Below are 26,220 nucleotides of genomic sequence, written 5' to 3'. Positions count from 1 at the left end.
AACTTGAAACGCAAGAAAGGAACGAGAAAACAGCCGCGTCCGGCACCTAAGCTATTCTCCGCCTCCGTCTCCCCCCAGCGTGGAGCATAGTGCTTCCACTCGGCGTGGGATGGACCCCTCCGCGTCCTCGGGGGGCCCTGGGCGTATACAGCCGCGGCTCGTTATTACGTGAGAGTGTCACGGTGGGGGTGTATCTAGGAGGTCGCGAGGACGCTTTGGCCTCGCGAGTGTCCCTACCCCCGAGGCATAGGCGCCTGATTCCCTTTAGGTCGGGCATAGTCATTGGTGGATTGTGTTGATTGCCTTCGTCTTCTCCCCGGCGAGGAGCGTAGGGCTGCCACTAGGCGTGGGAGGGACCCTCCGCATCCTCGGGGGGCCCCGGGCGTATACAGCCGCAGCTCGTTATTACGTGAGAATGTCACGGGATGAAGTAGGTTCCGGAAGGATTGAAGGACGGTGCAGAGACGTCACGGGTCGATGTAGGTCCCGGGGACGCTTCGGGTGCCCCATGCCTCACAAGCACGTGCCCCGCTCGTGGTCCCCGGGCTCGTAGCCTTGAGCGAGCCCTCGAGCGTGGGAGGAGCCCCCAGCGCTCGCTGGCCGGAGAGCTCGCCCAGGCGGTAGGTCCTGAGTCCCCGGGGCGTTGCCCCAACGCGCCTCGCTGGGGCCCCCCGGGTTCCCACGATGGTACCCGGGGCCATGCCCCCAGGCCGGGATAGCCCAACCCGAGGGCAACGGCGGGTACCCAAACACCCGCTGGCGATCGAACGAAGCCCGCACTGGCGACATGGGCGTGTGTTCCACCCTCAGTCCCCAGACGGGCGTCGCGCGCCCCGGAGGCAGGGGCGGATATACCACCCCCGGCCTCCAGGTTAGGATCGTCTGGCCTGGGAACATGGGCTTGTGCTCCAACCTCCGTTCCCAGGCGGGGGCCTCTCGGCCTGGATACAAGGGTGCGTCCACCCTGTCCTAGGCGAGAGGTCCCCGGTCCCCAGACCCAGACATCTGTCTGGAGCAGCTCCCGGCCAGCAGGTGTGCCCCGCGAGGACACCCGCACTAGGCGTCCCCGCGAAGCCACCCATGCGGGCCACCCCCGCGGTGCTGTTCATACCTGTTTGCGCGGGGGCTGCACGCAGGGTCGCGCGCGTGCCTCCTGCCGCAGTGATGGTCTGCGCTGCTTCCTCCGTATAGCCCAGACGTGTGCCGACGCGGTCGTCGTCGAACTGCGCGCGCCTCCAGGGGTTGATGTAGTCGGGCCTCCGGTACTCCCTCCTCGTTCCGTGAAGCATGTCGGGGGATGCTGGACGACGCCTCCCCAGCGCGGCCAAATCCCGTGCCTCCAGCAGCTCCCGCCGAATCACCAGTGGGGGCAGGCCTGAGTGGATGTTTGGGACGCACCCGCGTGGTTCCCCGTTGTAGCCCCTAGCGATGCGGGCTGACGAGCGCGGTTCCCACGGGGGCGCGCTTGGGTCTCGCCGGCCACGTCGCGCCCAAGAGCGCGGCTGTGCCCGCCGACGCGGCGGCGGCGGGCGGCGTGTCGGCACCTGAGCTCATGCGCCACCAGGAGCACGACATGTCTGTGCGTCGGGTCCTGACAGACTCGGAAGGGGGGAGGAACAGCCTGGATGCGTGGAAGGGTCGGGGCGACAGGGGGATGCCATGTGGTTGGTGAAGGCGGCAGCCCCCGGCGCTCGTTGGAAGCCCGTCCGGTGTGAACGTCGGCCAACGGGGTGGCAGAGCGTCGCAGGGCGTCCTGGCCCGCCTGTGTTGGTCGTGCCACGCGAGCGGCCCGCCTCTCCGCGCGGATTTGCCGTCTCCCTACCATGAGTGTAACTAGCTTCCGCGGGCTGAGCCCTGGGAAAGACCTTGACACACACCCTACCTGGCGCGCCAAATGTCGGATTTCGGGCTCTGCAAAACCCTAAAGATTCGAACTCAGGGGCGTGTACGAAGATCTCTCGCGGGCTCGCCTCACCTAACTCCTACTCGCTGGGGATGGCAGAGAACTCACTCGATGGTGAGGAAGACACAGAACACGGCAGTTTACCCAGGTTCGGGCCGCTGAGAAGCATATTACTCTACTCCTGCTTTGGTGGATTGCCTCTCGTGGAGGTTGGTGGATGAACTAGTACAGTGTTCGAAGGCCTCCAAAGGCTGGGTGGCCTTTGTGTGGTGCCAGCGGGCGAATGAATGGATCGGGCTCTATGAAGTAACCAACTCTATATATATATAGTGGCGGTCCGGTCCTCTTCCCTTATCGTTTCGGCAGGAAGGGGTCCCACAACGGCCAATTTTCAAGGGGGGACAGGGGATGTTCCCGTGTCCAAAAGTAGTCTTCGCCTGCAAAGTGGCTGTCAACGTAGCAGGGACGGGTCCAAGGATGACGTCCGTCCTGCTGGCGGGCGGTGGTGGCCTTGTTACACCAGAATGGAAACCTTTGGGAGATGCCTTGGAGACCTGCGTGCGTCCTCGCCCCTTTGCACTAAAGGGGGAACTGCACCGTCCTGTTGTCTGCTGCTCGCATGTCCTTCCCCCGCGTCATCCTCGATTCCTGAGGCTGGGTCTCACCTTGGAATATCCGCCGCTCCGGAGGGGTCCAGAGGAGGCCCCTTGCGGGTCTTGATGTTGTTCCTCCTCGCGAGGCTTGGCCCCTCGCGAGGGCCCTTGCCTTTGTTAGGAAAGCAACTTGTATTCCCATGAGGCCATAGGCCGATATATATACATGTACAGGTGATGGACTATATGCAGGAAAACCCCTTATATATTGGGATAAATACAAAAGGGTACATGACTTGTATTATAACTCTAACACCCCCCCTCAAACTCATGGTGGATGAACAACACTGAGTTTGGAGAGATAAAAGCCATGTTGTGCTCTAGTCTAGGCCTTCGTCAGGAAATCCGCCAACTGTAACTCGGAAGGCACATACTGAAGAGCAACAACCTGATCCTGCACAGCAGCGCGCACATAGAAAGCATCAACACCAATATGCTTGGTGAGCTCATGCTTCACAGGATCGCGCGCAATGCTAATAGCACCTGTACTGTCAGATAAGAGCAGAGTCGGTGTAGTGACAGAAACACCAAAATCCTGAAGTAACCACCGTAACCAAGTCACCTCTGCCGTCAAAAGAGCCATCGCTCGCAACTCAGCCTCTGCACTCGAACGGGAAACTGCAATATGTTTCTTCGTCTTCCAGGCAATGAGAGAACCACCAAGAAAAACACAGTAAGCAGAAAGTGAACGGCGATCTGAAGGATCACTAGCCCACGTAGCATCCGAATAGGCCTGAAGCTGTAAAGAACTGGAGCGAGGAAAGAATAAACGATGAGAGATTGTGCCCCGAAGATATCGGAGAACACGGAGGACATGACTATAGTGAACCGATGTGGGAGTAGAGACAAACTGACTCAGAATATGAACCGGATAAGAAATATTCGGACGAGTGACAGCTAGATAAACAAGACTGCCAACAAGATGACGATAGCGCGTCGGGTCAGGCAGGGGATCACCATCAGTAGCAGAGAGGTGAACATTGAGCTCCATAGGAGTCTCAACAATGCGCTCATCAGTAAGAGCAGCACGAGCAAGAAGATCCTGGATATACTTTTCCTGGGATATAAAAAAGCCATCAGAGGTAGAAGAGACTTCAATCCCAAGAAAGTAGCGAAGAGGTCCAAGATCAGACATAAGGAACTGCTCACTAAGACGAGCCTTGACAAAGGCAATATACTCAGGGTCATCCCCAGTGATGACCATGTCATCAACATAAAGAAGAAGAAGAGTCCGACCACGAGGAGAAAGGTGAATAAATAATGCTGGATCATGAACACTGGGTGAAAAACCAGCGGCAGTCACCACAGAGGCAAAACGCTCAAACCAGGCTCGGGGGGCTTGCTTAAGGCCATAGAGAGAGCGACGAAGACGGCATACCATGCCATCAGGAACAGAATACCCAGGTGGAGGCTGCATATACACCTCCTCACGCAGCTCACCATTAAGAAAAGCATTCCTAACATCAAGCTGAGAGATAGACCAGTGGCGTGTAGAGGCCACGGCAAGAAGTGTACGAACAGTGGTCATATGAGCCACAGGAGCAAAAGTCTCGTCATAATTACGACCATGCTCCTGCTGAAAACCACGAGCCACAAGACGAGCTTTGTGACGCTCAAGAGAACCATCGGAGCGAGTCTTTACCTTGTAGACCCACTTACAAGTGATGGGACGAACTCCAGGAGGAAGGGAAACAAGATCCCACGTACCTGTGCGTTCAAGAGCAGCAATCTCCTCAGCCATCACAAACTGCCATTCAGGATGAACAACAACCTGATGATAAGTAGTCGGCTCAAGAACAGCAGCTCCAGCGGTGCAAAAGCCTAAGCGATCAACAGGCGGACGAGGACGAGAACGCAAGCCATAAGTAGGCTGAGACGAGGATGACGGCACATCCAGAGAAACATCCACAGAACGTGAACGACGAGTGTAACACTGAGGAAAAGATGGAACAATGGAAGGAGGAATCGCTAAAGTAGAATCGGAGAGTGGCGACGAAGAAGTCACCGGAGATGAAGGTGTAGAATCCAGTGACATGCTAGACGAGGAGACCGTGGAAGATGGTGGCGACAAATCGACTGGAGGTGGAGAAGCAGAGGGAGCGGAATGAGTAGGCAAAGACTCGACGAGTGTGATAGGCGTGTCAGGAAAAGTGAGAAAAGAGATATCCTCCACTGAAAAAGTCGAGGAAGATGGGCATGGGTAGAAGGGACGAGACTCATCAAAAGTCACATCCCGAGAGATACGTATCCGACGACCGATAGGATCCCAACAATGATAGCCCTTATGCTCATCACTATAGCCTAAGAAGACACACTCAACAAACTGAGCGGTCAGTTTGGTGCGTTCGCGGGGGGCAAGAAGAACATAGCAAACACAACCAAACAAGCGAAGCGTCGAATAATCGGGAGATCAATCAAAAAGACGCTCGAAAGGAACACCACCCTGTAGAGCAGCGGAAGGCTGGAAATTGATGAGATAGGTGGAGGTGGAGACGGCCTCAGCCCAAAAATGCGGCGGGAGAGAGGCAGCAATCATCAATGCACGAGCCGTCTCAAGAAGATGACGATGCTTGCGCTCAGCCACGCCATTCTGAGCATGAGCACCAGGACAAGAGAATTGAGAGAGAGTCCCTTGCTCAGCAAGAACACCACGCAACATCTTAGAGATATACTCGCCAACGGAGTCAGCACGAAACACACGAATGGGAGAAGAGAACTGAGTATGAACCATGCCAGCAAAACGCTTATAAATGGACAACACCTCACTACGAGAAGTCATGAAATAAAGCCATGTGTAACGAGAGAAGTCATCTATGAAAATAATATAGTATTTATGACCCCCTTTCGAAGCGAAGGGAGCCGGACCCCATACATCGGAATGGACTAAATCAAAAGGACGTTTAGACACTGACTCACTATGTGGATATGGTAACTGAATCTGCTTGCCAAGACGACAACCCTGACACTCTAAGGAGGCATCTCCTGAGACAGACCCCAGAAGACCTCGACGAACTAACGACGACAAACGAGAACCACACAGATGACCAAGTCGATGATGCCACTGTTGGAAAGAACCAGTAGCCGAGGCGACCAAAGCGGAAGAACTGGCGAGAGAATGGGCAGAGGAAGGAACATGAAGCCAGTCCACCTCCCAAAGACCCTCAGAATCACGGCGGCGAGGGCCAGCCCCAACCAGAGTGTGCGTGCGACGGTCCTGGACAGAACAAGAGTCAAGATCAAGGATGACACGACAACCAGAATCAGCAAGTTGAGCAGCGGAAAACAAATTCATGGTAAGTCGAGGAACATGAGCAACATCAGGAACAGAATAAGAAGGAGTGGTAAGAGTGCCTCTACTAATGACAGGAAGGGGAGTACCATCAGCAGTGAGGACATGAACAGGAGAATCAAGCGAACGAAGAGAGAACGGAGTGGAAGAATTAGAAGTCATATGAAAGGAAGCTCCAGAGTCCAGAACCCATGGGGATGTACCTGACTGTGAAGAAGGTGGTTGCTCAGTGCGGGAAGCCTCAGTCATAGAACCAGCAGTACCCGTTGAGGAAGAACCTGAAGCAGCGAGCAGACGCTTAAGTCTCAGAATATCCTGCTCAGTCAAAGCGATGGCTGAAGCTGTCGAGGTAGATGACGAAGTCGCTGTAGATGATGACCGCGCCTTGCGCAAGTGTTTCTTCTTCGTGTAGCAGTGGGGCTCAATATGACCATCATTGTTGCAGTAGTTACAATGTGTACGGGGGCGAGCTGAGCCGCCAGAATGAGTGGGCAAGAGCGACGGAGCACTCGAGCGAGAAGGGGTCGGTGCAGTAGGTGGCATAGAAAAAGTCCGAGCAGCGAGCACCGAGGGAACCTCCAGCAAACCAGCACCACGTAAGCGAGTCTCCTCAGCACGAATCTCAGAAAGCGCCTCCATGAGAGAAATACGGCCACGAGCAAACAACTGAGCACGCCGGGGCTCAAACTCCTTACGGAGCCGAGACAGGAACTCGTAGACGCGATGAAACTCCAAGTCGGCCTGGACAGCCTGGCAACAGGGGCAAGTACGACAACCAGCACTGCGGAGAGAATCAAGCTGGCGCCAGATAGCAGAACTCTGTGCATAGAAGTCATCAACAGTAGAGTCACCCTGCTGAAGAGCATGCTCCTTACGGACCACAGAGAGGTATAAGGCATCACCAGAGGGCTCATAGCGTTGACGAAGGCGGGTCCACATCTCAAATACAGTAGGAAGGCCCAGAAACTCAGAAGCAAACTGAGGCAGAACACTAGCAGTGAGAACAGCGGCAGCACGAGCATCATCATCAAGCCACTGGGTGTAAACGGACAGAGCACCATGATACAGCTGAAGAGCCTCCTCATAAGCCAAGACCTTCTCATCATAAGCACTCACAGCGGCCTCATCAGCAAGCTTAGTCGCATCCTTTGCGGCCTGAGAAGCATCCGCAGGAAGAGCCGGTGGGGTCGGCGGAGTGGGAGCCACGGGAGGAACCGGACATGGCGGACAACAGACCTCGCCGGAAAGAAAACCCCATAGGCGGATGCCACGCATGTGAATGCGCATGAAGCCAATGAACTCGGTGTAGTTAGTGCCATCAAAGATCACCGGACAACGAGGAACAGCAACATAGCCAGATGCAGTAGACATTTTTTTTTTGGAAAGAAATCAGTCAACGGGAGGAAACCGCGTCGACAGCAGAAGGGGAGACTCGGTCTGGGGGCCCCGTCGGTAGTGGAGACCGCGTCGAATAGATCAGATCAGGCCAGGGTCGCGGTCAACGGACACTGGATCGGTCCTGGCGACGCGGGGCGACGCGGGGCAAATCGAGGAAGGACGGCGGCGACTGAAGCGGTCCTGGCGGACGCGGGGCGACGCGTGGAGGAGCTCCAGCCGTCCTGGCAGGCGCGGGGCGACGCGTGCACTGGATCGGATCTGGCAGGCGCGGGGCGACGTTGCAGATCGGTCCGCTGGCGTGCACTGGATCGGAGCTGGCGTGCGCGGGCGACTGGAAGGAGTTTGATCTCGATGGAGCCGCGCCAAGACCTGCCAGATGCGATCTGGCGAGAGAAGATGGAGCCGCCTCGACCCGGGATTGAAGCGACGCGTCGGGAGATTGTAGAGACGCGGCTGGAGCTCCTCCACGTGCGGGACGAGGCAGGCGAGACGAGGGCCGGTACCAGCGGTGGGAAAGCTAGATCGGAAAAAGCACGAGTTGCGCGTGCAAAAAGAACCTAGGCTCTAATACCATGTTAGGAAAGCAACTTGTATTCCCATGAGGCCATAGGCCAATATATATACATGTACAGGTGATGGACTATATGCAGGAAAACCCCTTATATATTGGGATAAATACAAAAGGGTACATGACTTGTATTATAACTCTAACAGCCTTGAGTGGTGTCGGGCCTGTTGGTTTTTGGTCGATGAAATGGGCCAACCCTGGGCCGCAGGCACGCAGGTCTGGGTACCCCCATTCTCAGAACGCCGACAGTGGTCACAGTGGCTTGCTCTGGCAGAATTCTGGTACAATACCTCGCCGCACTCAGCACTGGGAACCACTCCTTTCGAGGCACTATACGGGCATGCGCCAAGACAATTTGGCATTACCGATCCTCTATCTTGTGTCGCACCAGACCAGGAGGATTGGCTATAGGACCGAGCACAAATGGAGGCCTTGCTGCGTCAACACCTTCTTCGGGCGCGTCAACACATAAAGGAATCGGCGGATAAGACTCGGCATGAGCGTGTGTTAGCCGCGGACGACTAGGTGTTCCTGAAGATACAGCCATACATTCAGCTATCGCTGGCCACAAGAGCTAACCAAAAACTTTCTTTCAGGTACTTTGGTCCCTTTCAGGTGGTGCAACGGGTCGGTCAGGTGGCGTACAAGCTTCGACTACCAACCGCGTGCAGCATCCATCCGGTTTTTCACGTGTCGCAGCTACGTCGAGCTCTACCACCAACCGAGCAAGCACTGCAGGAGCTACCTTCCGAAGCAGCGAACAGTCCGGAAACGGTGGAGATCATCGACACCCGTCTTCATCGCCGTGGAACACGTCAGGTACCACAAGTCCTCATCCGCTGGACTGACCAACCGGCATCAGTGGCGACTTGGGAGGACCGTGACGAGCTTCAGCATCACTACCCGACAGCTCCAGCTTGGGGACAAGTTGTGTCTCAAGATGGGGGGGGGGGGGGGGATGTTACGGCCCAGACAGAGGAGCAAGGTTGTGAGAAGACGCTGAGGCCCCGCAAGCCCAACCAACGCTACATCGGCCCGACCTGCCGGAACTGACTACTTATGCGGGGCAACGGCAGCAGGGAGGGCAGGCAGAAAGTAGGCAGCGGCGGCGACTCTCATCCCGACCCCCTTTCCCTCTCTTGTATCTCAAGAACCCTAGCTCGATTCGTCAGATTCCTCTGTAATCCAACCTTGTATCTAGTCGGAGCGTAACAGTAACACAACATAAAGCACAATTAATTTGTAGAACTCACATATCCAATTGTTTTCTGTACAGCAGCAACTCTTTGAAACGATCTTTCCGATTCCAATGCTCTGACACGAAGCTTGAGATCACCTTGCTCCTGTTATAAACAACAAATTAGACCATTGAGTTCATTGTTGAATGGCACCAGCAAACCACGGAAAATAGACCATAGAAAACTGTAGATACCAAACGCTCAATGATTTGTGCAAGTTTTTCAACTCTGTCAGGTTGACGAAACACATTGTAGAATGCACGAGACTGCCTGTCCCATCGCTTCCTTGCATCCTGAGGTATAATGAAATACACATGAAACAATCACATTCCAAGGTAAACATACTCAGGCCCCACCATGTAGGTTATAATTATGGACCAAAGGTTAACTTGCCTTAACAAGTACTTCAACACCAGCTTCATTAAATCTGAGCAACTCCATGGCATAACTAGTAATTTAAATAAATGCATCAAATCAGATTCAGATAAGGCCATATCAAAATTTTGTCAATTAAGAACATGGAATGCTACTAATGTAGAGAATACTCACGGCTTAGCAATCTCTGTGATATCAAATCTAGGATCTAAACCTTTCCCAATACCATCCAGAACTGAAAGAATGGAGAAAGCATAAGGAGCCACGAAACTATGACATCATGTTACAACCATTTTTCTCCACATGTAAAGTTGTCAGACCTGAGAATGCTCTAACCACAAATGTAAAGGTGGCAGGAAACCGAAATGGTTGATCAGCAGCAATTGCCAAAAGATCCTCTCCTGTAAAAATTTGATGCAAGTTAAAACCGAAAAGCAAAACCAGTAGAATGACATGCATGGCATGTTTTCTTCCATCATGTTCCCTGATAGATTGCAGGAATCATGAACCATTACCGATAGCTGCAAGTCTCTGCTTCTTCTTTTCAAACTTTTCCTCCTTAGATAATTGTTTTTTAAATCCAGGTTCCACGGTTGCCATCTCTCTCTCTTTCCTTTGTGCAGCTAGACGCTCTTCAAAGCTATATAATAGATGAACAGAACACAGTGAGGCTAAGCGGCGTTGTTGATCTTTAGGAAACTTAACATGTAACTAAGTACAAAGGAGCATCCTTCCGGGATAAAGGACCAGTGGACTACCTATCCAGGAAAAATTGAGCTGTTCTTCTGACGGCTGTCATATCTCCAGTAGGAACAAGGACACCCATTTGAACCATTGCTTGAAGCACCTACATGAATACACAATTGGATGTTCTGTCAAACTTCACAGGGTCTACATTACTATCTGCAGGTAAACTACCAAAACAAATTTACTTTATCAGGATCTTTTTCATAAACTCCATAAAATACTTCAAGCAGTCCTTCGCGGATATTTGGGCTAATACTGCGAGTAAAAAGAATGAAGATTAGATTAATTACATAAAAGGATTTTGCAGGAAACAAAATGATCATAAGCAACCTTCCCATCATCCCAAAGTCGTAGAAGATAAGCCTCCCACCATTGGCATCATCAACAGCAATGTTCCCTGGATGCTGTAAAGGGAATCAATTTAACCAGCGGTGCTACTGCATTTAATCAAGATACTTAAAAGGAGCAAAATAGAGTACATATGATTTCATATCATGAAATGCATAATCTAAGAGACAGTACTTGGTAGAAACTAGGGTTCTACCGGCCCTCTGCCTTAGGTATAAGGGTATGAGGGAGGTTAGAGGAGACGAGGGCGCCGTGGCCGGCGCGACGACGCCGTCTCGGTGTAGGGAGGAGGCGGCGACGAGTAGAGGAGGCGGTGGCTAGGGTTAGGGTTCCGGCTCCTCTGGGAGCCGGGCAATAGAATTGTCTTATTGCTTGATTCCGAAAGAGTTGTTTACATCGGTTTATATAATCTCGATAACTTGGACTCTAAGATAACTCGAACTTTAAGATAACTAAGATAACTTGGACTCTAAGATAACTAAGATAACTTGGGCTAAGCCCCTAATATTATTAAGATAACTGGGCCAGTTTGGCTAACTGGGCCTCTGGTCATAACATTCCTCCCCGCCTGCGCAAACAGCTCGTCCTCGAGCTGGACGTCTAGAAAATGTTGGCGGAACTCCTTGAGCTGCTACCAAGGTGCCTTTGGAGAGTTGAGCTGGTCCGAAGTACGTCGTGCATCAAGGCCTGGAATGTCGTCGGCGCATTGGAGAGACCGAAAGGCATCACCAAAAACTCAAAGTGATCGTGATGGTAGCCAGAACGCAAGTTGAGCGTAGGGAATAAGCGTGGCCCTTGCGGCTCTTCCCGGAGCTCCTCCATGACCGGTATAGGAAAATTGACCCTCTTCGTCGTGGCAGGGAGAGCACGGTAATCGAGGCAGAAACGCCACAAGCCCTCGGGCTTGTGAACAAGGAGCACCGGTAAAAGGTCGCCGTGTCGCTGCAGGAGATGAGCCAACAAGGGCGGCTCGGAGGCTGTATGGCGGTCGACAGCTGAGGGGGAACTACTGGAGAAGTGCCACCCTCGCCCTTCCACTGCACCATGCACCCTTGACGCCAGAAAGTCATGGTCGGTGCGTCGAAGTCCCAAAGGATGGATCCGAGCGTCCGCAAGAAGTCGACGCCGAGGATGAAGTCGTAGTCACCCAAGTCGATGCCGGCGCACGTGATGGCGAAGGACTCGTCGCCGATGCAGATGGGAATTGTTGCGCATTCCGTGGCAGCGGAGACGGTCACCGTTAGCCATGGTAACTCGGAGCTGCTCGCCGCCCGTCGGCAGGAGGGCCAGGCGACGCATTGTAGACGCGGGCAGGAAGTTGTGCGTAGAGCCCGTGTCCAGGAGAGCTAAGAGGCGCTCCCCATTAACCATCACTGGCAACAACATCGTTGTTTCCGCTCGTATCCGGCAAGGGCATGGAGGGAGACCACGAGAGTGGTGGCTGACGGCGGGGCCGCCGCCTCGGCAAGCACGGAGGGAGCTGTATCCTCCGCGATATAGTCGTCTGCCTCCAGGTAGAAGAGGCGCGGGCAGACGAGGCCTGGCACGTAGGGCTCATCGCAGTTGAAACATAACCCCTGTCGACGACGCTCGTGTTGTTCGGCCGGGGTTAGCCGACGGAACGGTCGACTTGCTGCTGCCGTGGCGGGAGTCCCTGCCGTCGGCTGGTCAGGTCGGCTGGGTGCAGACATAGTCGGCTGAGGGGGTGGGCGAGGTGCCTGGGCCGGGAACGCCTGCTGCATAGCCACCGCCCGCTGCTCGAATGCGCGGGCATAGTACATGGCGGTCTGTATGTCCTGCGGTCCCCGAAGCTCCACGTCCACACGAATATGATCCGGCAGACCGCCGACGAAGAGCTCGGCCCGCTGACGGCCTGACACGCCGGGCGCGTGACACGCCAGGGCCTGGAAGCGGTCGGCGAAGTCCTGCACCATGGAGGTGAAGGGAAGGCGGCCGAGCTCCGCCAGTCGGCTCCCTTGGATCGAGAGCCCGAAGCGCAGGAGGCAGAGCTCGCGAAAACGCTCCCAAGGGGGCATGCCGCCCTCGTCCCGTTCCAGAGTGTAGTACCACGTCTGTGCGGCGCCTCGGAGGTGATACGAAGCGAGCCAGGTGCGTTCCGACGCCAGTGTCCGTTGTCCTCGGAAAAATTGGTCACATTGGTTGAGCCAGTCCAGGGGGTCCTCGGTGCCGTCGTAGGTGGCGAAGTCCAGTTTGGCGAAGCGCGGCGGCGTGTGGTTAGGGCCGCCCTGGTGGTATGGCTCGTCGGCGCGGAGCAGTGGAGGGGTCTGCGCCGGGTGTTGGAAATATGCCCTAGAGGCAATAATAAATTAGTTATTATTATATTTCTTTGTTCATGATAATCGTTTATTATCCATGCTATAATTGTATTGATTGAAAACTCAAATACATGTGTGGATACATAGACAGAACATTGTCCCTAGTAAGCCTCTAGTTGACTAGCTCGTTGATCAAAGATGGTCAAGGTTGTCACTTGATAACGGGATCACATCATTGGGAGAGTGATGTGATGGACAAGACCCAAACTACAAACGTAGCATATGATCGTGTCAGTTTATTGTTACTGTTTTCTGCATGTCAATGTATCTGTTCCTATGACCATGAGATCATGCAACTCCCGGACACCGGAGGAATACCTTGTGGGTTATCAAACGTCGCTACGTAACTGGGTGACTGTAAAGGTGCTCTACAGGTATCTCCAAAGGTGTCTGTTGGGTTGGGATAAATCAAGACTGGGATTTGTCACTCCGTGTGACGGAGAAGTATCTCGGGGCCCACTCGGTAATACAACATCACAATAAGCCTTGCAAGCAATGTGACTAAGAAGTTAGTCACGGAATGTTGTATTACGAAACGAGTAAAGAGACTTGCCGACAACGAGATTGAACTAGGTATAGAGATACCGACGATCGAATCTCGGGCAAGTAACATACCGAAGGACAAAGGGAATAGCATACGGGATTATATGAATCCTTGACATAGAGGTTCAACCGATAGAGGTCTTCGTAGAATATGTAGGAGCCAATATGGACATCCAGGTCCCGCTGTTGCCGGCATTGTACCGGGAGTGACGAATGGGTTTCGGGGGCCCATTGGGTGGGCCCACCACGCCCCAAGGGGTCCACGTGGGTTTATTGGATGCGCAATAGGGCATAATGGGCTGACAAAGTCATCCAAGGAAAGCCCATGAGGAAAAAGTGGAAAATCTAAAATAGGTGGGAAAATAAGGAAGGAGTTCTAATCCAAGTGGGATTGGAGGACTCCTCCCTTCCCCACTTCGGTCGACCCAAGGAGGCCTTCCTTGGCGCGCCAAGGCTGCCCCTCTCCTCCTCCTATATATAATAGAGGTTTAGGGCTTTTGAGACACAACTTTGCCACGGGCTGCCCTCTCCTCTAGATCGTAGTTCTTCCTCTAGATCGGTTTTCTGCCGAGCTCGGGCGGAGCCCTGCAGGAATATATCATCACCATCACCGGCGCGTCGTCACGCTGCCGGAGAACTCATCTACTTCCCCGCTCCTCTTGCTGGATCAAGAAGGCGGGTATCGTCATCGAGTTGTACGTGTGCGGGACACGGAGGTGCCGTCCGTTCAACACTTGATCGGGACAGATCGTGGGACGGATCGCAAGGCGGTTCGTGGGACGGATCGTGGGACGTTTCGTGGAACGGATCGTGAAGACGTACCACTACATCAACCGCATTTAATAACGCTTCCGCTTAGCGATCTACAAGGGTATGTGGATCCGATCTCCCTCTCGTAGATGAACATCACCATGATAGGTCTTCGTGTGCGTAGGAAAAAATTGGTTTCCCATGCAACGTTTCCCAACAGTGGTATCAGAGCTAGGTGCATGCGTAGATGTAATCTCGAGTAGAACACAAAAGTTTTTTGTGGGCGTTAATATTCGATTTGCTGCCCTTCTTAGTCTTTTCTCAATTCGGCGGTATTGTTGGATTGAAGCGTCCCGGACCAACCTTACTCGTACGCTTACGAGAGACCGGTTTCATCGACTAACATGCAACTTGTTGCATAAAGATGACTGACGGGTGCCTGTTTCTTCAACTTTAGTTGAATTGGATTTGACCGAGGCGGTCCTTGGAGAGATTGTTAAATAGCAATTTGCACATCACCGTTGTGGTTTTGCGTAAGTAAGATGCGATCATACTAGATAGGTTTTGCGTAAGTAAGATGCGATCATACTAGATACCCATAGCAGCTACGTAAAACATGCAACAACAAATTAGAGGATGTCTAACTTGTTTTTGCACGGTATGCATGTGATGTGATATGGCAAAAGACATGATGTGATATATTGAATGTATGAGATGATCATGTTGTAATAGTTAAATATCGACTTGCACGTCGATGCTACGGCAACCGACGGGAGCCATAGGGTTGTCTTTAAACTAAGGTTTGTGTTTGTCTTTAAACTATATTGCTAGGTTGTAGCTTTAGTAGTAATAGCATAGATAGCACGACAACCTCGATGGCGGCACGATGATGGAGATCATGGTGTGGCGCCGGTGATGATGAAGATCGTGCCGATGCTTTAGTGATGGAGATCAAGAAGCACAAGATCATGGCCATATCATGTCACTTATGAATTGCATGTGATGTTAATCCTTTTATGCACCTTATCTTACTTAGAATGACGGTAGCATTATAAGGTGATCCCTCACTAAAGTTTCAAGATAAAATTGTGTTCTCCCCGACTGTGCACCGTTGCGACAGTTCATCATTTTGATACACCACGTGATGATCGGGTGTGATAGACTCAACGTTCACATACAACGGGTGCAAAACAGTTGCACACGCGGAACACTCGGGTTAAACTTGACAAGCCTAGCATGTACAGACATGGCCTCGGAACACAAGAGACCGAAAGGTCGAGCATGAATCATATAGTTGGATATGATCAACATGGAGATGTTCACCACTGAAACTATACTCAACTCACGTGATGATCGGATTTGACTTAGTGGATTTGGATCATGCGCCACTCGAATGACTAGAGGGATGTCTATTTGAGTGGGAGTTTTTAAGTAATATGATTAATTAAACTAATTATCATGAACATAGTCAAAAGGTCTTTGCAAATTACGTTGTAGCTTGCGCTGTAGCTCTACTATGTTTATATGTTCCTAGAGAGAATTTAATTGAAAGATGATAGTACAATTTTGCGGACTGAGTCCGTGAACTGAGGATTGTCCTCATTGCTGCGCATAAGGCTTATGTCCTTAATGCACCGCTCGGTGTGCTGCACCTCGAGCGTCGTCTGTGGATGTTGCGAACATCTCACATACACGTTTTGATGACTACGTGATAGTTCAGTGCATAATACTTAACGTCTTAGAAGTAAGGCACCGAAGACGTTTTTGAATGTCACGGAACATATGAGATGTTCTAAGAGATGAAATTGAGATTTCATGCTCGTGCCCTTGTTGAGAGGTATGAGACCTCCGACAAGATTCTTTGTCTACAAAGTAAAGGAGAAAAGCTCAATCGTTGAGCATGTGCTCAGATTGCCTGAGTGCAACAGTCGCTTGAATCAACTGGGAGTTAATCTTCCAAGGTGAGATAGTGATGGTTCTTCAAAGTCACTGCCACCAAGCTGCTAGAGCTTCGCGATGAACTATAACATATCAAGGATAGATATGATGATCCTTGAGCGATTCGCAATGTTTGACACTGCGAAAGTAGAAATCAAGTAGGAGCATCAATTCTTGATGGTTAGTAAAACCACTAGTTTCAAGAAGAGCAATGGCTAGAAGGGATACTTAATGAAACGGCAAACCAGTTGTTGCTCTAATGAAGAAACCCAAGATTGAACCCAAACCCGAGACTAAGTGCTTCTGTTATGAGGGGAACGGTCACTGAGGCGGAGCTACCCTAGATACTTGGTAGATGAGAAGGCTGGCGAAGTCAACAGAAGTATATTTGATATACATGATATTGATGTGTACTTTACTAGTACTCCTAGTAGCACGAGGGTATTAGATACCGGTTTGACTGCTAAGTGATTAGTAACTCGAAATAAAAGCTACGTAATAAACGGAGACTAGCTAAAGGCGAGGTGACGATAAGTGTTGGAAGTGTTTCCAAGGTTGATGTGATCAAACATCGCACGCTCCCTCTACCATGGGGATTGGTGTTAAACCTAAATAATTGTTATTTGGTGTTTGCATTGAGCATGAACATGATTGGATCGTGTTTATTGCAATAGATTATTCATTTAAAGAGAATAATGGTTATTCTGGAGGTTTAGGGCTTTTGAGACACAACTTTGCCACGTGCTGCCCTCTCCTCTAGATCGTAGTTCTTCCTCTAGATCGGTTTTCTGCGGAGCTCGGACGGAGCCCTGCAGGAATAGATCATCACCATCACCGGCGCGCGGTCACGCTGTCGGAGAACTCATCTACTTCCCCGCCCCTCTTGCTGGATCAAGAAGGCGGGTATCGTCATCGAGTTGTACGTGTGCGGGACGCGGAGGTGTCGTCCGTTCTGCACTTGATCGGGACGGATCGCGAGGCGGTTCGTGGGACGGATTGTGAAGACGTACCACTACATCAACCGCGTTTAATAACGCTTCCGCTTAGCGATCTACAAGGGTATGTGGATCCGATCTCCCTCTTGTAGATGAACATCACCATGATAGGTCTTCGTGTGCGTAGGAAAATTTTTGTTTCCCATGCAACGTTTCCCAACACCGGGTACCCGTCGGGAACGGCGAAGCTGGGGGGCCGCCGTACTGGGTGTGCGGCGGTGCCGAGGCCGTCGTGTAGACCGGCTGTGACGACTCGGTCACCTAGGCCGGTAGCGGCGACGGGGAGGGGGGGAACCGGAGCTGGTTAAGCGGCACCCCTGGCGCGGCGGTCGGGCCCGGCCCGGAGTTGGCTGGAGACGGCGGCGGCAGCTGTAGGGTCAGCTGTCGTGGCCCCACCGAGGGTGGCGGAGGCAGCTGTAGTGGTGGTTGCATTGGCCAGGCCAGCGCGGCGGTTGCGGCCCATAGGGCGCGGCCAGGTATAGCCGGATGCCCTGGACGGCGGTAGCCAAGTCGCGGATCGCGCCGGTCAGCTCCTCCGGGGTGAGGACGGCCGGAGGCGGCGCGGCAGAAGAGGCCGGCACAGGCAGGTGCGGCCCGCCGGCCGTGGTGATCATCGGAGTGGTGGCGGGGGACGACGGCGCGACGGTGGAGGTGGGCGGCGGTGATGACATGATCGAACCAGAGCCTCGTGATACCAAACTGGTAGAAACTAGGGTTCTACCGGCCCTCTGCCTTAGGTTATAAGGGTATGAGGGAGGTTGGAGGAGACGAGGGCGCCGCGGCAGGCGCGACGGCGCCGTCTCGGCGTAGGGAGGAGGCGGCGGCGAGTAGAGGAGGCGGTGGCTAGGGTTAGGGTTCCGGCTCCTCTGGGAGCCGGGCAATAGAATTGTCTTATTGCTTGATTCCAAAAGAGCTGTTTACATCGGTTTACATAATCTCGATAACTTGGACTCTAAGATAACTAAGATAACTTGGGCTAAGCCCCTAATATTATTAAGATAACTGGGCCAGTTTGGCTAACTGGGCCTCTGGTCATAACAGTACTATTTGACATTATGGCTATAGCTGACATAGATAGAGCTGCAGTCAATAAAATTGCCAAGGTTGGAGATTGTTTGATGATTTGGGATGCACAGGTGCTTTGCTGATGGGACTCTGGCAGAGCATCGACCACATAAGTACACTTAGTTTCTCTTGGTGCATAATCATTTTTGTGATTCATTTCAATACTAGTACTCCCTCCGTTCCAAAATAAGTGTCTTAAGCTTAGTATAAATTTATACTAAAGCTAGTACAAAGTTAAGACGGTTATTTTGGGACAGAGGGAGTACATTATAGTGTCCCGCAAAAAAAACATTATAATGCAATAATAGAAGGTTGGCTGGATTTTTGTGATTTGAGTGCAGAAGACATTGCCAAACTTCTGGAAAACCCCCACTGATGCAAGTAATATGAACTTGCAAAGGTTATACCCAAATTCATCCATGTAATCAAGAAGACAAGAAATAATGAGAAGTAATGAGCAACACATCCATTAGCCAAAACACTGCTTCACTTTATGTGTACTGTATCCATGAATTTATCAAAATTTGTAGAACATTCTTTAATGCCCAAACTGCAAAGGGGAAACAGCTTGCCTGCCTGGACATCAAAGTCCAACTAAAACAACTACGGCATATTTCACTTATGTATAGTGCAACTAACCGGGTCGGCATGGAAAAATCCATGCGATAAAATCTGCTCAAGGTAGGACTCAACAGCATACCGGCCTAACCTGAAAGAGATTAAGGTTGGCAACAAAAGACATCAATGTTAGTTGGTACTGCAAAACGAGTCATGGCTGAGTAGTATTGAGAATTCAGAGGATACCTTTTCCGATCAAGCCCTAACTTATCTATCTGCTGTATCCTGTTTATTTTGATTCCTGGGACATACTCCATTGTTAGAACCTACAAGGCATACAAAATAAACTTAAGTCTTATCTTCTGTTCTATGTTGCTTGAGAATCTATTCACGAGTTTCTGTATAGAAGGAACCTGAGGTGTAGTATACTCCCAGTAAATTTCTGGAACCTTCACATAATCCATATTTTTGAAGTTTTCAGCAAACTTTTCAGCATTAAATGCTTCTTTGGTATAGTCTATTTCCTAAAAACAACCATAAGATGATTATGTAATTTGCTTTCATGTAAATATAGAAGAAACACCAAAAATCAAATGGCTGATTTGAAAGAATTTATCTAATACAATCTGAGAAAAATATATCGATACAAAGAATTCAAAGCAAGAAAGAGCATCATGAAATGGACTATTGATACAGAGAAAAATCAACATCCAAGATGTAAGCCTCTCAAGCCCAATCCTCGCACTAGTATGGAAGTATTGACACCAAAGCGCTGTTTTGTGATGCCTAGAGAACTCTACCTATGCATCAAATTATCTTAATTTACTCTCACTGAGGAAAGATGCATAAAAAATGGATACATTTGCTTCCGATAGTCTGTTACTCCCTCCATCCTAAAATAAGTGTCTCAACTTTATACTAGCTCTGGTACAAAGTTGTACTAAGCTCCAGACACTTATTTTGGGATGGAAGGAGTATATAATAGGTGTTATTTCGAAAACCTGAGCTCTGACAAGCATGAGATAGTAACAGACCGTAGGTTGTGAGCATAAGACAACCGCACCTGATATAATACATTTGCACATTCATCATAAATAGCAACCCAGTCTCTCTTGGCACCATCTGACTTCGGATCCACTTTCTGAAGGTATTCTGCTATTACCTAGAACATAATTAGTTGAGGCTATCAGCTGAAGTTTCAAAAGAAAGAAAAATAATAGAGAGGCACAATCTGTTAGGGAAAAGTACACTTTTAACAGACTTGCCCTTAAATTCTTTAGATCAATATCAAACAGCTCTTTCAGACCAGGCCGTTGCACCTTGAGTACAACTTCTTGGCCATTTAGGCATGCCCGATGAACCTGGCCTGCCAGAAAGGGATGTATTGTTACAGTGTCAAGTTGCTACAAGAAAATAAAATGCTTTTGTTTCAGTCAAATTTTAAGATTACATATCTAGTCTTATGAGTTTATTACCGAGGCTAGCAGCAGCTAATGGTTCAACGTCAAATCGTTCAAATATCTCATTTACAGATGCTCCCAGCTCTTCTTCAATAGTTGACACAGCTGTCTCTGAAGGAAATGGAGGGACCTGATCCTGCAAAAGAGAGAAGGGTTCCATGATAATATTAGTATAAAGTAAAGAGCACTGCTAGTTACGAAAAATCTAGGAAATACGAGAAGTTTTTAATTGACAAGAATGACTATTTTACTACGCTGATCTGATGACCAATTGAACTAAATTTGCTACATATTTATGCATAAATTTGCAACTGGAGGCCTTTGGGAAATTTGGGTCAGCAAGAATCAAGCGCATATAGAAACGAGAGACAGTAAGATTTCAAGGACTGAGAACAGTTATGTGCTGATGGTGGAAGTATTCTTATAGGCCTTAAATACTCTTGTTTTATCAAACCATCAAAAAACGAACGATGTTTCATATGCAGATAGGGTGGTTCATAGCAGGCATTATGAGATTCTGATAGACCCCCAGGTTAAAATCCAAGATATAATCTTTTGAAGTTAACCTACGTCAAGACAATTAGTACAGATTTACCCATGGTCGTTACTGAATAGGTGAGTAGGTAAGTACATGTTCCCTATTACAGATGCAGATTTGCTAATAAACAATAATCCAATATTCACCGCAGATGCTTTCGATGTGTCCAATTTATTTTGAGGAAGTATAGAAGTGTGCATGCAAACCTGTAATTCAGATAACTGATCCACATATTCTTTTGGAAGAATATCCACCCTGGTGGAGAATTGCTGCCCTATTTTAATAAATGTGGGGCCTAATCTCAAAATACTCTCCTTGAGCCACTTGGCAAGAACTTTCCTCCTCATTACCCTTTTCTCTTCTGTCATCCCCCCTGCAGGTAATTCATTGGCATCAAGGGATGCCTTATGCAGACAATTTTACTAAGAATATGTAGGGAACTTTAGGACAGAGACGAACACCATCTAGTAAGTCAGTGAATTGTTTAAAATGCAATACACCCTGTTTTATAAGATGAAGGCTTTTAAGGCGGCATCCTTTCTCCATGTTATCATATACTTCTTGTGATATGTTCAAACAGTAAGGTACCTTTTGTGACATGTAACCTAAAGTAGTTGGATTACACTTCATCTCAAAAGCCATGGACTTGCCTATTATTTCCACAAGTAGAAAAATAAGTCCAAATCTGCCTCTCAAGTATCTTGGTAACAAATATACTAACACAAATAAACATGCAAGGCTGCACGTGGTTGACGAGTAAAGCCTAACTGTGGAAAAAATATGACACATAAAACAACCATTTGTTACTTTATTATGGAATATGAAGATTTGCAAGAAACTGACTGGCAATGGGTGGATTACTAAAAGATAGAAATTCAGGTACCTAAGCTTTGTGGTATACAACCTTTGATATTAGTACTGTACCATTTCTGTTTGCGTGATTAAGTTCTAACCTCGATAAGTGAACTTCTGATTGTTGAGCCAAACCTTGAATATAAATGTGAAGACAGAGCCCCATATCTCCAAGGTTCTTTGAATCGTTGAATAGGTTTTAAACCGATTCCAACGACCACCAGGAACAACAGACACCTGCAAGATTTAGATTTCCAACCCAGAATGAGAAAGCAACAATAATAGCATAAGATAAATATTTCAGCTGATCACAGATGAACAACAATATAACACAAATCATGGAGCCAAAATGTGCATGGTGGTAAGTTATGCTTACATCCTCACAAGCTGAAAGCACAAAAGGGCTGACAGAGCAAACAACTGACAAGCTTGTTTACTTTTCTCCACCACGATGCATTTTTTGTTACTCCTTTCCGTTGATGTTATTACCCTGCCTTACCTAAATACGTACTCCGTATAACTTTATTCCAGCTAGAACAAAATATGAATGACCTACACTGACATGTTACTGAAGAAATTAAGTTAAAGCAACATCGCAGTCTGGCTTATTACAGGAGATGTTGCATATCTGTCTCAGAAAACAAAAGTGACACAACCCACTGATCGCACACACTGACAGATGCATTAGGAATAGGAAATGCCGGGCAAACAAATATTCACCTTGGGCATGGCCTCCCCGTCGCTTCGCTTAAACCATGCGTCCTCCCTGCCTATCTCCTCCACGCTCTCCTTCCTCCTCCTCTCATCCTCACCCGGCCCACGGCCGGAAACCACAGAAGTGCCAGACCCGGATGCCACGGGCTTCACGCTCGCGCCGTTCCCACTCCCACTCGCACTCCTGTTGCTGGTTCCGTTTCCGTTGCCGTTGGACCCGAGGTACGCCTCCACCGCGGTATCGTCATACCCGAGCCTGCTCGCGCTCCCGTTGAGCCCGAACTTCCTTGCTTCCTCCTCCGTAAGCGCAGAGGAGGATTTTTCCTCGAGAACAGCAAGAACGAGGCGGTTCTTTGATCGGCGGCGGAAGCGGAGCGGTGGCGGGGGGCGGTGGAGGCGGAGGTGGTCGGGGACGGAGAGCGAAGAAGAGGCGACGAGGGAGGCCGCGACGGACATGGCGGCGGAGAGATAGGGTTTGGATGTGGGGGTCGCCGGCGGGGCGGGGGGGGGGGGGGGAGTGGTGTGGAGGAGAGAAGCGAGGCGCGGGAAGGGCCGGGGGAGAGAGGTGGTTGGAGGGGAGCCACATGGTTCGCACGGAGGATGAGGCGATCTCACGTGTGGAGAGGTGATTGGGGCGACGGTGAGTGAAACGGCCCAGATGGTGGGGTAGGACCACGTGGAAAGTTTCTTTCGTTTTTCTTTTTCTTTTTTAACGCAGTAATTCTTCTAGGGAGACGGAGTCTCGAATCCTCTTCTTCTTTCCCGCTAGAGAGCACAAAGGCAAGCGAAAGGCGATTTCAAGGGAGTTCCCTCTCATTGGCGGATCGCTCCGTCTTATGGAGCCTTCATGGCTCCTTAAGGTGGTGCAGACCGCGGCTCCTTGTCGATAGGTGAAGTTAGTTTCTTTTTTCTGTAGTTTAAGGTCTTTTGGTAAGGACGTCGAGACGACGGCACCCTAGCATAGGAATAAGTCTTCCTTCTCTAGCCCCGTCGCGAAGGTATTCGTGTGACCGTCGAGGGGAAGCACGGGAAGCTTTTGGCATGATGGTCGTTGTGCATCTTGGACGTTGCGGTGGTGATGGCGGGCCGCGAGGCAAGGATGTCGGTTGCAACTAGAAAAGGTATGTGGCTAAGGGGAGAGGGATATGACCGCCTCCTGTGAGGTGGTGTGCCAATGAGCCCAGATCTGGAGCAGAAGGAGCTCAGGGAGCACGTCCAAAAGGGATTTTGCCTCGAGCAAATGGAAATTTTATGTTTGGATCTAGCTTCATGGAGTTGGTTGATGTTGTGATTCATCAACGCCTTATGGCTAAGGGCTCTTCTAGTTCCACGAATCAACCTGGCTGTTGTCTTTTTTTCTTCTTTGGAATCGGCTTCAACAAAGGATTTGGACGCTCAGGTGTCGTGAGGAAGACGATGGATGTCTTGGACTGTTTTGTAAGTTTCATTTAGTGAGAATCATTCGGGTCACTGGGTGGCAATAGTGACACCATTCGTATCCTTTGTGTGTGTTCGTACCTATATCTGTATGCATGAAGATGCTCCTCCTCCCTCTCCTGGCGCTCCCCCTCTGTTGGGGATATTACCTGCGGTGTAACCCACCCCAACCGGGTCGGGTCACTAAAGGGGCGGCTCATGTTTTGGAAGATACAAGCCTTGGCCCAGGGGCCCACGAGCCGGATGGCGGTTCAAGAGCTGTGAGGAGGATGCGCTGCCAAGGAGATTTCCAGTCTTGGAAAGCACGACGACTTAGAGATAGGGAAAGCTACGATCTGTAGCATGGTGAGGACTCTTGTAAATCCTAGGGTCTCGACATGTATATAAAGGTGAGTCCTTGGGAAAGATAGGGTTAGGTTAGAAATCATCGAGAGCTAGGTCAGGCGAGTTACACCCTTCTTGTAATCGAAACCATCATCAATCTACACAAAGCAGGACGTAGGCTTTTTCCTCCACACGAGGGGCCGAACCTGGGTAAATCTGAGTCTCGCTTTCGCTCACCCCCTTTGAGTCGCCACCAAGGTGCGATGGCTTCATCCTTAAGTCCTTTCACGAGGACATCTGCCGTGATAAAACCACGACAGCGGGCGCCCACCGTGGGGCTAGCGCACGGTGGAGTTGAGTTCTCAAAGGGAGCCCTACCAGGGTCAGAAAGCTATGCGGTCGGCATCATGACGAAGAGCCGCCGCGGAAGGTACTACATCGACAACTCGCTGTGGGGGCTAGAAGCCAATTCAGTCGAATCTGGTTACAGAGTCCCCTTCGGCAAGATCAACCTCTTCATCAGCATGATTGGAACACCCGTGCCTGAGCCGGACACCTCCACCGACATCGTCGAGCTGGCCAGGTACGTCCTCCCCATCACACGACAGGACAAGAGACACCATGTTTTTGTCGGTTTTACACAGGGAGCCGGCGTACAAGACGAACCAGCAATCCACGAGGTCACCCCCGTCAATTCTGATGGCGAATCATCCATGGCGAGACATATTCAATTCATCCCCTTCACAAAGGACAACTCGGAGGGTTGTCACTGGCGATGGACCCCGAGATCCTTGAAAGATCCCATCGACAAATCGCCATCTATATGGCAGGGGCGGCACAGCCTCAGCAAAACCCGGCCGACAACAATGAGACCGGCGAGACGTCGAAAACCCCGGCTCAAGCCATGCCGGACTTGACGGCGGAGGTCACCAGGCTCATGACAACCGCCGTGACGCCAGAGAATCAGGAATCGATCAACGCCGAGCTGGCGAAGCTGCGGGAGGCGATGGCCAAAGCCCAGCAGGACGTGGAAGCGGAAGCCGCTAGGATGGCGACACAACAGGCCATGATCACAGCGGAGACGGAACGGCTGAACACCGAAGGCTGGCGTCTCGAGAGACAACAGCGTGTGTCCGATGCTATTCCCCAAAGGAGGCATCACGGGCGCCTCCCGACCGACTTACATCCAACTCATCTCTTCGACACCCCGCGCACTCCTGGGGCGGGACCTGATCGACCTTTGCAAGCCACTCCAGGGGGAGGTCTGGTTCAACCACCTAACCCGCCACCGCCTCAACCTATGGATGCCCATGCAACTCGTTTCCAGACACCACGAGGCCACTTCTCAAATGTCGTGGATAATGTGCTAGCGGCAACCCGCCACCTGGAGTCCCTCCTAATCTACGAAAACTCCCCGGCCGAGGTAGAAGCAAGAAACGCCATCGAGATGTTGAAGATAGAGTGGTCCAACATGCACAATACTCACACAACCTTGATCGGTTACATTCCACGCCCCAGACGAGTCACACCAGGAGTCGCCACGAGAACCAACCCGCAGTGACCAGCGGGCAACGACGTCTGCCTCAGGACAGCCCGCTCGGAATGCCCGATACGCGAGTCCAAGACATTGTGAATGCAGCGCGAGCCACGCGTCAGATGGAGACGGCAGTCGCGGCGAGTCAGGGTTATCCGGCTTATACCCAGACACCTCCCGCACCGCTCGATGCCGGAGGCAAGCACATTAGGGTGTCGTGTCTCATGCCCGCTCTACGCAATGAGCGGATGCCGAAGGATTTCAAAGGACCAAGGAAGGTACCCAATTACACACTAGATATCGAACCAGGGTCATGGATTGAGAGTTACGAACTTGCGATGGACATGCTCGACGTAAACGAGGCGGTTTGCACCAAGTATTTCACTATGATGCTTGAAGGAATGGCGCGTGCATGGTTAAAAAACCTGCCGCCTAACTCCATCAACACTTGGGCAGAGTTAAAGGAGCGCTTCATCAAAAATTTCAGAGGGACTTGCAAACGCCCGATGACCATCGTCGACTTACAACACTGCGTTCAACGACCGGATGAGTCGGCCCATCATTGGACTCGACGAGTTGCGAAGGTCATTCATTCGTCGGACGACATCTCGGCGGCTCAGGCAGTGCTGATTCTGGAGAAAAATTGCCATTACGAGC

At 50.7% G+C, this 26,220-nt stretch overlaps 1 protein-coding gene across 1 annotated transcript in view; it reads right to left on the bottom strand.

The window, feature by feature from the left end:
* Nucleotides 1-24,744, bottom strand: part of LOC123405421 (protein ACTIVITY OF BC1 COMPLEX KINASE 8, chloroplastic) — a 28,769-nt gene extending 4,025 nt beyond the window's left edge. The window contains exons 1-19 of the mRNA XM_045099110.1: nt 24,670-24,744; nt 22,275-22,955; nt 21,656-21,791; nt 20,909-21,075; nt 20,180-20,300; nt 19,970-20,070; nt 19,768-19,866; nt 19,118-19,228; nt 18,951-19,030; nt 18,786-18,855; nt 10,502-10,575; nt 10,357-10,426; nt 10,183-10,271; nt 9,940-10,064; nt 9,745-9,825; nt 9,599-9,659; nt 9,443-9,497; nt 9,244-9,342; nt 9,065-9,154 (exon numbers count right to left, since the gene is read on the bottom strand). Coding sequence (XP_044955045.1) covers nt 9,065-9,154; nt 9,244-9,342; nt 9,443-9,497; nt 9,599-9,659; nt 9,745-9,825; nt 9,940-10,064; nt 10,183-10,271; nt 10,357-10,426; nt 10,502-10,575; nt 18,786-18,855; nt 18,951-19,030; nt 19,118-19,228; nt 19,768-19,866; nt 19,970-20,070; nt 20,180-20,300; nt 20,909-21,075; nt 21,656-21,791; nt 22,275-22,955; nt 24,670-24,744 — 2,385 coding nt within the window. The remainder of the gene's footprint in view (nt 1-9,064; nt 9,155-9,243; nt 9,343-9,442; nt 9,498-9,598; nt 9,660-9,744; nt 9,826-9,939; nt 10,065-10,182; nt 10,272-10,356; nt 10,427-10,501; nt 10,576-18,785; nt 18,856-18,950; nt 19,031-19,117; nt 19,229-19,767; nt 19,867-19,969; nt 20,071-20,179; nt 20,301-20,908; nt 21,076-21,655; nt 21,792-22,274; nt 22,956-24,669) is intronic.
* Nucleotides 24,745-26,220: the final 1,476 nt, after the last annotated feature.

The sequence above is a fragment of the Hordeum vulgare genome, chromosome 6H (assembly GCF_904849725.1).
Source record: "Hordeum vulgare subsp. vulgare chromosome 6H, MorexV3_pseudomolecules_assembly, whole genome shotgun sequence".
Taxonomy (NCBI): domain Eukaryota; kingdom Viridiplantae; phylum Streptophyta; class Magnoliopsida; order Poales; family Poaceae; genus Hordeum; species Hordeum vulgare.
The sequence above is the reverse complement of the archived record's forward strand: the minus strand, read 5'-3'. Positions and strand labels throughout refer to the sequence as shown.